General features: G+C 33.2%; 1 protein-coding gene across 4 annotated transcripts in view; it reads left to right on the top strand.

Moving 5' to 3' along the window:
• Window positions 1-12029, top strand: part of RANBP17 (RAN binding protein 17) — a 379980-nt gene that overhangs the window by 50208 nt on the left and 317743 nt on the right. For all 4 annotated transcript variants that reach the window (XM_001370363.4, XM_056811572.1, XM_007474002.3 and 1 more), the window contains 6 exons: window positions 554-719; window positions 1335-1408; window positions 4449-4568; window positions 8366-8512; window positions 8716-8888; window positions 9274-9467. In XM_001370363.4, coding sequence (XP_001370400.1) covers window positions 554-719; window positions 1335-1408; window positions 4449-4568; window positions 8366-8512; window positions 8716-8888; window positions 9274-9467 — 874 coding nt within the window. The remainder of the gene's footprint in view (window positions 1-553; window positions 720-1334; window positions 1409-4448; window positions 4569-8365; window positions 8513-8715; window positions 8889-9273; window positions 9468-12029) is intronic.

Consider the following 12029-nt stretch of genomic DNA (forward strand, 5'->3'; position numbering starts at 1 on the left):
CTAAGAACCTCACAAAGAATGGATTCCTTTATTTTTTTCTTTTTATGATTCCATCGTACATTAAATTAAATGAACTCTTTTTGAACTTATATTTTTAGCCCATACTCTTAAAGGTAATGAGTTCCATAAATTTGCAACCTGCTGTGTAAAGTAGTATTTACTTTTATTTGTCCCAAAGCTACCTTTTTTTTATAAGCTTCAAGGGTGTTACTGGTTCTGGTATTCCAGAACTGAAGTTACTTTCAGTTTGAGATGAAGCATGAAATATCTCACTAACAAAGAGCCAAAAAGAATAAAAATCTAGGATGTTATAGTAAAAGTTGAAGAATAGTAATTTTAACATTTGGGGTCCCCCCCCAATTATAACTGCTATTATTAAAATGCTGTCTTTTGGGGAAAATATAACAATGTATAATCTTTAGAAACCATTTTAATTAATTTAACATGAAATTAAAGAATAGCTTTAGTTCAAGGAATATAAAATACTGTTAATTTTCAGAAAATACTTATCCATTTTAAGCAAGACAATCAGTAATTTTGGAAATTTTTTTAGGTGTTGGCAAAACCTTTAAATCTTCAGGATCAAGTTCAACAAAATCTGGTAATGCAGGTCTTGAAACTTGTCCTCAACTGTCTTAATTTTGACTTCATTGGCAGTTCAGCAGATGAATCTGCAGATGATCTTTGCACAGTACAGATTCCAACAACTTGGAGATCAAGTAAGAATGAGTTCTAGCTGTGGGGATGGTGAACATTAAGGGCTCAAACAAAAAAAAAACTGTGATAACTTACTTTTAACTATATTTTTCTCTTGATACAGCCATAGAAAGATTGAGTAAGATCTTTTCTACCATTATAATACTACATGAGTACCACTAACAGAACATAACAGGATCCTGCCTACTGCATTGCCTTATCTAAGCTTTGAAAAAAAAATTTTTTTTAATCCTGCCCACAGTGTGATCTAATTTAAGAATAAAATAAAACAAAAAACTGTTTTGATATTATAGAAATACTGAGGAGTTTCCTAATAAAATTAACTAGAAAACTCATTAAAGAAAAACTACTTTGTCTAGTTAATTTTCTGTCCATATTAATTTTTTTTTCCCAATTTTCTCCCAAAAGACCTAGACCATGAACTAGAAATTGTCTTTACCTGTAAAAGTGTCTCTCCTTGCTAGGTTTTCCATTGAATGAATGAAAAACGTGTTTAAGCACTTATCTTATGTCAAAACTGTGCCATGGTTATTTCGATGGTGATATTTAGTAATTTAAGCTTCTTGAAAGACAAGTACTTGAATTCAAAATAGTAAGGTAAGAATTTTTTTTTCCAGTTTTCCTGGAGTCAGAAACTTTGGACCTTTTCTTCGATTTGTATCATGCCCTTCCACCTTTACTATCTCAATTAGTAAGTAAAATTTAGTTATTTGATATATTTAAAATTAAAGAATAATATCTATATAAAAAAATAAAAGGTTCTATCTATTTATACTTGATGATTCCTCCCCCCTTATTTACACATCCTACTAACAATTAGCTCTTAATCTACTGAGGCATTTTTAATTGATCATTTAACTGATTTCCAGAGCAAGTGCTGCTTTTTAAAATTTGTTCTGACCATCTACTTTATCTCATATTGTTATTTGATCAAATGCTCACTCTGGGCAATGTCTCATAGAGAATATTGATTTCTGAAAAATATATGCCTTATGTTGATTTGAACTTAGAACATATACTAAAGAAATAGAAATATACAGAAGCTGTTATGTATATAAAAAGCTAAATATTAAGATATATTTATACATATTAATAATACACATATATACAATTATTTAATTGTAGTTTTCTTCATCTTGAGAAATATGTTCTAAGATTGAGATTGTGCACATGATCATAGTGTATTTTGTTATCATTTTGAGAATAAAATAGCAATACTAGAACTTTAAAGAACCTTAAAGATAAAAACTGGAACAGTGGACAGTTTTGTGAATTGTTCTTTTTTATTTATACGGTTGTTGTCAAGGCTAGTTATTTATCAAAGTAACATATTATGCCCTAGTTAGTGATAAGAAGACCAAAGTTTCCCTCTGTGAAATGAAAAATGTGTCAAATTAAAATTTTTATATTGTAAAAATTCAAAGATATTAATTTACTAATATACTTTACAGTTAGTTACAGCTTTATAAACCTTTGGAATATGAGTACAGGGATAAGAAATAATCCAGAGTGAGAATAGTGAAGGTGAGAGCCAACTCATAAAGGCTAAAGTCAGACACTGTCTCTGAAGTACAGGTAGTTAGAAACCAGAGGTTAAGAACCCAGATAAAAAGATTTGGCAAGAATATGGTGGAAATCCTGGCAAGATGATCAGGTAACAATATAATCCTCAGCAAGAATATAGTAATACTGTACTAACCCTCTACTTCTCCTTGGGAAGGCAAGAACCAATCCCCCAGCTAGAGATAGAAATAATTGGCTTATTTAGGGATCAGGGACATGGAAGAGACAGTTGCTAATAGGGAGACTGTTCTCCACTTAAAATTTTTTTTATGCAGCCACCATTTATTAACTTGTAGATATTTAACAAATACAAAAGTTGTGAAAATTGCATTTTTTTTCACAATGGAAATTTTAAAAATCCATAGTTAACACTCATAAATAATTAAAATGAATAAATGAGACTTTTGGACTTTGAGTTTCTTATTGTAGAGTAGTTAGAAATACTAATTAAAAACAAATGGACAGATCTGCAAATAGATGGTTGTAGAATGTTTTTGGTATGTGGAAAAAAAATTCCTTCAGAATAGGTATCTAGTTTTCTTTCTAACTGCCTTTTTTCTAATCTTAAATTAATTTGGATCTTTAGTAGTTTAGGAATAGATATCATTTCAGTTCTTCCTGGAAATAAAGCATTATTATTTATTTCCTTTAAATGAATACTTATATAAATAATTAACAGTGAAATAGTTGGAATATATTCAAAATTATTCAGTGCTTAGTATATCTATTTCTTTGTGATACTTATAAGAGAACAAGTACAAGACAAGTGAATGATAATATGCCTCATGTGTAGAAGGTTTAATAATACCACAACTACCTGTCTCCCATGATCTTAATGCTCACTTTGAAAGATTAATCCTCTCTTCATTTCTGAACTTGGTAGGCATTCTTTCCTTTAGTGTTTTAACTATGAGGCTAAAGTTCAGAGAACTCATGAAGAGCTGGGGCAGGCCATTGAATAAATAATAGTAATTCATGACAAGTAGTCCTTTTGCTAAACCCTTTCAACTCTACTTCTGGTATCCACAGAATATTATTTGCAGTGTCAATCATTTTGATTATCATGTTCTTTTTTGACTGATTATATGATTTAATATTCTGAATTTACTTCTTTATCTACTACTTAAAAAATCTCCTGAAGGAGAAATTAAGGCAGAAGAGCTAATTGTATGACAGAAACATATACTGAGAGGAAGAAATTCAGAGATATTTCAGGTCTTTAGACTATTAAAATAAAGTCAGTTTCTGGTTCATATGTCTGTCTGTTATTTCATATAGGCTTCTCAGACATTTTTTTTAATGAAAGTAATCAAAATTTCTCCTCAGCCCTTTCTGGCTTTAGGTATGGCATTGCAGTTTTTGTTTCTGTTTAGGATTTGCAAATTACATTTCATGATTTGGTTATAAGTGAACAGTGAAATAGTTGAAATATATTCAGAATTATTCATTTCATAGTGTGATAAAGGATGAAAAGGTTTGTAATTTGCAAAACTGTGCAAAAACTGAAAAATGCAAACCTAGGAATGATTGACAGTGGCATGTGACCCAGGGTCACATGGGAGCCTGAGCTTCAGAATCTGAGAAGATTCCATTTGGCCGGACTGACTTTCTTCTGGTCTCCTGAGGAAGTGGAGAGGAAGGCATGAAGAGGATCCCTGTGTTCAAACTGAGTTCCTGTATCTGGCTGCTGGCAGCATTAGTCCTACTTGGATACCAGGACTTGCTTGGACATCTAACAACAGATCCTGGCTCTATCTGTTTTTGGACTCCTGCTGTGATATTTGGGTATTTGATTAAGGTTTTAGTTTAGTAACCTAGTTAGTATAGTTTAGTTAGTTTTAAATAAAAATAAGCATAAGCAAATGCATAAGCCCTTATTCCTTTCCCTTCCTAAACAATAAAGCAGATTTTTATATGTTTTTTCCTCTTGTGTTTCCCTTACCCAAAATCCTACCCTAACAATAGCATATCCATTTCTTTGTGATGTTTATGTGAGATCAAATACAAAGCACTGAAAACCAATAAATGAATAATAATATGCCTCATATAGAAGGTTTAATAATAAGAATGAAATAATATTTTATATAATGGGGAATAAATGTCATGATATGTGACTATAGTTGTATTATTTTTTTAACGATTCAGGATAATCTTGTCTCCTTTTATAGGCACTTTCTTGTTTAGTTCAGTTTGCTTCTACAAGGAGATCTTTATTTAGCGGTCCAGAACGTGCTCAGTACCTTGGTAACTTAATTAAAGGAGTAAAAAGGATACTCGAAAATCCTCAGGTATTTGTGCAATTATTTTTTTCTTGAGAATTTGTTAATAGATTTTTTTAATCCTCCATTTCTACCTATTTCAGTGGTGTAGGGAACCACCCAGCAAGTTGTTCTGCCCCTAAGAGTATAGAAATTCACTTACAACTTAGTAGTGCCCAAGAAACTGAGAGGTGTGATTTGACTGGAGTCTTGTTCATTTCAAGGAAGATCTCAAGAGCTAAAAATACACACTATACCCTACCCCATGCCACCTGGCATTTAAAAAGACCCTACCTGAAGTCACAGTTATTGCACTTTATTCCATTGTCAAGGGAATCTAAAGGAAAGTGAAGGAGAAAGAAGAGAATCCCAAAGGTGTGTACTGCCATTGCTAAAAATGAATTTTAATAAAAATCAGGGAAAATATATTTTTAGTCTCTAATATAGAGAAAATTGGATTTGGAGTTAGGAAAAATTGAGATCATATCTTGCCTTTGAATACAGTAACTTTGTGAATATGGGAAAGTAACCTATCTACTGAACCTTAGTTTTTTCATCTGTAAAATGAGATAATGCTTATAGTATGGTGTTTATGAGACTCAAATGAGATAATATGTGTAAAGAGGTTTGCAAACTTTAATATGGATTATAATTGTCAATTATTATTAGAAATTCATATTAACTGGTAATAAAGATTGCTTCAGAAGGGATAATTTTGCTACATTGGCAGACCACTAAACTTGGAATAGAAAAAGCTCTGTTTTAATCCTGACTCCTGCATATCCTAATTGTATAATCTTTGTTAAGTTTCTCAACTTCCCTTAGCATCACAAACTCAGCCATGTCCAGAACAGAACTTTTTATCTTTGTTCCCACATTTTATGCTCTTCCAAGTTTCTTTGTCACTGTTAAGGGCATCACCATCTTCCCAATCACCCAAACTTACTACTCTGGTGTAATCCTTGACTCTAAACTCTCATTAACTCTGCACCCACCCCCCCCCATTTCACATCCACTGCCAACTTAACATTTCTATTTTTACAATATCTCATGTTTGTCACCTATTTTCCACTCATACAGCCCTCAGCCTTTCTTTCGGGCCTCCATCACCTTTTTACCTATACTGCTGCAATAGCCTTCTTACTAATTTCTCTCAAGTCTCTCTCCACTCCAATCCATCATCCAATTATTGCCAAGGTGATTTTTCTAAGTATAGGTTTGACCATATGACATCCTTGATCACTGAATGGCAGGTATTCCCTATTACTTCCAGGATCAAATATAGCCTTTAAAAAAAAAACATTTAAAGCTCTTTAAAACCTGATTCCTTTCCAGTCTTGTACCTTACTCCCCTCCACACACTGTATGATCAAGCTACACTGGCCTACTTGCAATTTCTTGAACATGATCTGTCTTCTTCATGCCTTTGCACTAAGTCTACCTCATACCTGAAATGCTTTGCCCTTTCTCCTTTCCATCTTAGTTTCTTTTTTTCTTCAGGATACAACTCAAATTCCACCGTTTGTAGCAGTTTTCTTAGTTTTTACCCTCCAACTCCAAGTTGCTAATTCCTCACTTTTTAGATGTTCATATATTTTGAGAATATCTTGTGTATATTTGGATGTTGAATATATCTTTTATATATCTAAATATCTAGAAAAATCTCCCCCCATTAAAATGTGAGCTTCTTAAGAGCAAGGACTGTTTTAAAGGCTTTTCTTTGTATTCCTATAGCTTAGCACAGGGCCTGGCTCATAATAAGTGCTTAAATATGGTCCAGTAAGGTCCTCGGTTCAAATGTGGCCTCAGACACTTCCCAGCTGTGTGACCCTGGGCAAGTCACTTGACCCCCATTGCCTAGCCCTTACCACTTTTCTGCCTTGGAGCCAATACACAGTATTGACTCCACAACAGAAGGTAAGGGTTAAAAAAAAAAAAGGGAGGGCGGCAGCTGGGTGGCTCAGTGGATTGAGAGTCAGACCTAGAGAAGGGAGGTCCTAGGTTCAAATCTGGCCTCAGACACTTTCTGGCTGTGTGACCCTGGGCAAGTCACCAACTTTTTTTTATTTGAAATCTAGGGCTTATTGTCTGAATATAGAAAATGAGTTAGAGCACATGTCTAACTCTTTTTTTATGTAAGAGCTGCTTAATAATTTCCCTAAAGCTTGAAGATTATTTGCCAAACAGCCTGCACTTAGAGATGGTGAGGGATTTGGGATTGGGTTTATTGATAGGAAAGGTTAGTTGGAATCTAAGAAGATGAGGGCACTTGAAGGTAATAAACTTCAAACACTCTGATCCAAATACAATTAAACTTTAATGTGGCTACTTTTAAATTCTTTTTAGTTGAAGATTAGATTAAAGGTACTGTTAATATCTTTGTGTTTTTTCAAACTAGCCAATTTTCCCATAAATTTCTTTTCTGTGTATGAATAAGGTAAGGATGATGAACTTAGGCATACTGAGTAGAGTTAGGCATGATTAGAGTATTTGGATTTTCTTAAAAAGAGTCACTGACAATGGCATTTATATATTTTTTTCCTTAAATTTTTAAAGCAGTTTTTAAAAATCAAGTATTTTCCAATACAAATATTTCTATTCACTTAATGAATGACAATCTTTATTTGTATCTTCCTTTTCCATCATATTGACTTTAAATACTAATATTTTCAAAGTGATTCCTGTAACTTAATATCCATTTTATCTAGCTCTTTATGTTAAAGGAAAAATACTTAGTTATAATGTTAGTATTTAAATAAGTGGCAATTTCCATTTGAGAAGAGATTTCCTTTGCCCTCTTGTGGACAGATAAGATTTTGTAGTTTTCAAACTATAGTACCCCAAGTTCATTGCAGCTTCCATTGCAATTTTTGTGACAGAATATAATAAAGTATTGCTGGTAAATGGTGTGTTGTGCTTACAGGTTTTATTTTTTGTTGTGTTGTTTTTGTTTAAAAAATAATTTATTATTACAATAAAGATACTTAAAGGTTGCATTGTACTTTGGAGTTATAGTAGGTCTTTATTCATTCTTTCAGTGAGGGTATTACCAGTGTTTTGAGAAAACACTACAAAATAGTAATGGTTCTTTGAGCTTATAGTGCTACTTATAATTCATATTTTTTCATGTTGGATCAGAGAAATATATGCTTGCTTTGTCTCTTCAAGGTAAAACTTAATAAATTTTGCCAAAATTATGGAATTTTACTATAAAATAGTTTTAAAATTTTTAGTTATATGAGTCATCATTAGAGACAAAGAACATTTACTTAAATATTGTATTTGATACTTTGTATTATTCTTAAAGAGAGACAGCTAGATGGCTCAGTGGATAGAGTGGTGGGCCAGGAGTCAGAAAGATCTCAATTTAAGTCTAGCTTCAGACAATCACACCTGAGCTATGTGATCCTGGGCAAATCACTTAACCCTGGTTGTCTCAATTTCCACATCTATAAAGTGAACTGAAGAAGGGAATGGCAAATCACTCTAGTATCTTTGCCAAGAAACCCCAAAGAAGGTCAAAGAGAATCAGACACAACTGAGCAACAATTATTTTTAAAGATAGTATGTTAATTAGTTTTCACTGATTCTCACATTGAAGTTGTGACTTTTTTTTAAATTCCAAATGAGGGAACATCCCTTATCTGCAATTCTGAGTCTTAAAGTGTTACCTGAAGCACTGAGAAGTAGAGTCTTGCCCAGTGTTGCCAAACCAAGGACATGGCAGTCAAGTCTTCCCCATTCCAAATCCCTTCTCTGCTTCTATACCACATTGCCTATATACTCTATGGCTATAAAATGAACTTCTGCTATGTTTCATGATTCAGGGTTTGGCAGAACCAGGAAGTTACCATGAATTCTGTCGATTTTTGGCTCGTTTAAAGACTAACTACCAGTTGGGAGAATTAATAATGGTGAAAGATTATCCTGAAGTTATCAGATTGATCGCCAATTTTACCATTACTAGTCTCCAGGTAAGGGGAAATTTAATATACCAATGTCAAATGACAAAAAAAATTAAGTAATTTGGGGGCTTAGTTTATGCTGTATATTTCTGGGCATGTTTTTTTTTTACCTACAAAAAAACTGTACCTGGCTAATTAGCATAATTGTGAAAATTTTCATTTTTACCATGGGATAACACATAGCATAATTAAAATAAGTTTTTTTTTTGTAGCATTGGGAATTTGCACCCAACAGTGTTCATTATTTGTTAACACTGTGGCAGAGAATGGTAGCATCTGTACCTTTTGTTAAATCAACGGAGCCTCATCTATTAGATACATATGCACCTGAAATCACAAAGGCATACATTACTTCCCGATTGGAATCTGTCTCCATAATCATCAGGTACTGGAAATTTAAATGTTTTTATTTCAAACCTGGCTTTGCTACTGGGGCAGTGAGGTGGTACAGAGGATAGAGCACTGGGCCTAGAATCAGAAAGATCTAAGTTCAAATCCAGCCTCAGATACCTACTAGCTGTATGATGTGAGATAAGTCACTTAACTGCTGTTTGTCTCAATTTCCTTATTTGAAAAGTGGAAATAATAATAGTACCTACGTTCTAAGGTTGCTGTGAGGATCAGATTAGATAATAATTGAAAAGCATTTTAAGCACTATGCATAGCTTGTAGTATACAGTCTGTAGATGTTAGCCATTAGGCTCTGCATTGTTTATAAATATAAAAGATGCTTTAACATATTTAGTTAACGTCACCTGGTATGTTTTCAGAGATGGTTTAGATGATCCACTGGATGATACAGCTACTATATTTCAGCAGCTTGAACAGTTGTGCACTGTCAGCAGATGTGAATATGAAAAGACATGTGCTCTTCTTGTACAATTATTTGACCAAAGCACAGAGAATTATCAGAAACTGCTACAGTCATCTACCAGAGCATCTGTAAATATAGCAGTCCAAGAAGGTCAGTATCATTCAATTTAACTCTTAGGTTACCATCAGCTACTTAATTAGTAGTTAATTAAGTTCTTTACTATTTTGATGAGTCATCTTTTAAAATAACTAAGATTCAGTATTTCTATGTAGATCAATTAGCACAGAAGGAACACCTCTATACATTTACAGCCAAAGGCCCATTGTTATAATTTAGGTATGCCTTTTCTGTTTGTTTTATCCTATATCATTTGAGTTCTGAGAGAGATAGATGATGTTAGTTTATGTGCATCCACTTACTTTCTACCTCAGTTCTCTTTCCTTTTATCTTCATGAGGATAACACCTTATACTTGTAATGTTATGTATTTTTTCAGTGCCTTTAGATGTCCATTATCCAATTTGGTTTCGTTTGATAAAGATTTAAGAAAAGCCTATATTTGGTTTAGCAATTAAGAATCATTAGAGAGTGAGACCGTATTTAAGGACATAGATAAGTCAGTGTCCAGAGGAGAGCAGCCAAGGTGGTGAAGCACCTTAGATTCATGATATATGATATTTGATTGAAGGAAATAGGGATGTTTAACCAGTAGAAGACTTAGAGAGGACATGGTGACTATCTTCACTTTTTTGAAGGTCTGTCACATGGATGAAGTCTTTTCCTTGGCTCCTTAGTAGCAGTTGGATGAAGCTTCAAAGAGGAAAATTTAGATTTTATCTAAAGAAAATCTTCCTAACAATTACCCCAAAATAGAATATACTTCCTCTGGAGTTATTGAGTTCCTTCTTCTTAGGGGTCTCCAAGGAAAGGCTTGATGACCTCTTGTTGGATATGATGTAGAAGGAATTCATTTTCAGGTATAAGTTGGACTAAATGACTCTGAGATAAAATGGAATGGAATGCAAAAGTATTAAGTAATTAGTATGTCTCGGGCACTATGCTAACCCCTGGGAATAAAAATAAGTCTGAAATTAAGATAGACATCTAGGAGATTTCAGCTGCCAGATGAAAGGAAAGGCTATCTGGTTCCTAAGGCATATTAGAAATGTGGATGACAAGTCACAGAGAATTCTTACAATATAGTTTCTGGGCAAAAAGCTATGCCTGATTGTCCTCAATATCTATTGGTTGGTAAAGGTTGATAGTCCTCTGTCATAGCAGAAGCATTGTAATTGTTATCTCCTGCCTCATCAAATATTCATGAGTATCCTTGTCCTTTGAGCAGCCAGGGGGCTGAGTCTACAACTATTACAAAAAGGAAACCCTGGTGATATCTGGGCAGTAGGAATCTGGCTAGGGCTAGAGCTAGGAGTGATGGGGAATTCCAGAATTGTTGGCTCTGCCCTCCAGAGATCCCTTCCAATTCAGATTCTGTGTTTCATATCATTCAAATCATAGGATAGAAAGCTGATTTGAAAGGAATTGAAAACTGAGAATTGATGAAGAAATGAAAGAATAAAGCATGGGTATTTTTTGATGGTAGGAAAATAACCAGTCCATAGGGAGAGACTGAAGAGAGAAAAAGGGAATGCGTAATGAGACCAACTGTTAGAAGAAATAAGAATGAAGTTAAGAATAGATAGAAGCTCTTATTAAAAAGAAACGCAACCATTTTGTCAGATACCAGTATGAGGAAGAGAATGGATGAATACGGAGACAGTTTTTGAGGTATGGAATAAGGGGTAAGACAGAGGGGATCTCTATTTTCCCAATAAAGTAAGAGAGATCATTTGCTAAAGCAAGTGTGAAGATGTTAGAGGCAAGAGCAAAAAAATCCCCTGGAATAACCACTGAATTAAAGAAAATTTGGAATAACCATTAAACCATGTGGGCTAGTATGTGCCATGGAGATAAGCCTATTGTACTCATTTTGTTAATGAGGGAACTAAGGTTCAAGGGTTTTAAATGACTTGCTCAAAGTAGTTAGTAATAAAACTTGAACTAAATCTAGAAATTCAGTCTTCCCCAACATCAGATTTATTCCATCTACACAGTTGCAATTCAAGTTTTTTTGTCACTAAATATGTCATTTATTGCTTGTTTTTTTCAATCTTATATTTTATATGTCTATATAGGTTTATACAATTCTCATTACTATTATTATTATTTTCTATTAATATTTCAGTGTTTAGTCTAGTGTCCTCATGGCAGCCTTTACACTATATCCTTCCTGGTTCTTGTGCTCCTGTGATACAATACAAATTTGACAGTAGAAATATACTAGAGAAAGTATATATATGCAATCTTTTTTCCTCAACTATTCATTCCTAATTTAATTAAAGAATATCACTTTTTCCATATGCTTAGGGAGTTGGAGTTTAGATTTTCTAAAAATATAGACTCGCTAAGTAACAAATGTTAAATAAAGATCTGCCCTTTTCTAAAAGAATATTGAAGGAAAAGGGAAAAAATAATCTTAAGATATAGAAATATGATAAATGAAATAACATAAGACTATAAATTCACATTTAATAAACATTTGTTAAGTTCATTGAAAAACTGAACATAAGGAGATTAAATTATTATGTAGTATAATGTAAGCATTTTTTAATTTTACTTTATTTTTCTAACTTATTCTATATTCACTTCTCCC

Source organism: Monodelphis domestica, chromosome 1, assembly GCF_027887165.1.
Source record: "Monodelphis domestica isolate mMonDom1 chromosome 1, mMonDom1.pri, whole genome shotgun sequence".
Classification (NCBI taxonomy): domain Eukaryota; kingdom Metazoa; phylum Chordata; class Mammalia; order Didelphimorphia; family Didelphidae; genus Monodelphis; species Monodelphis domestica.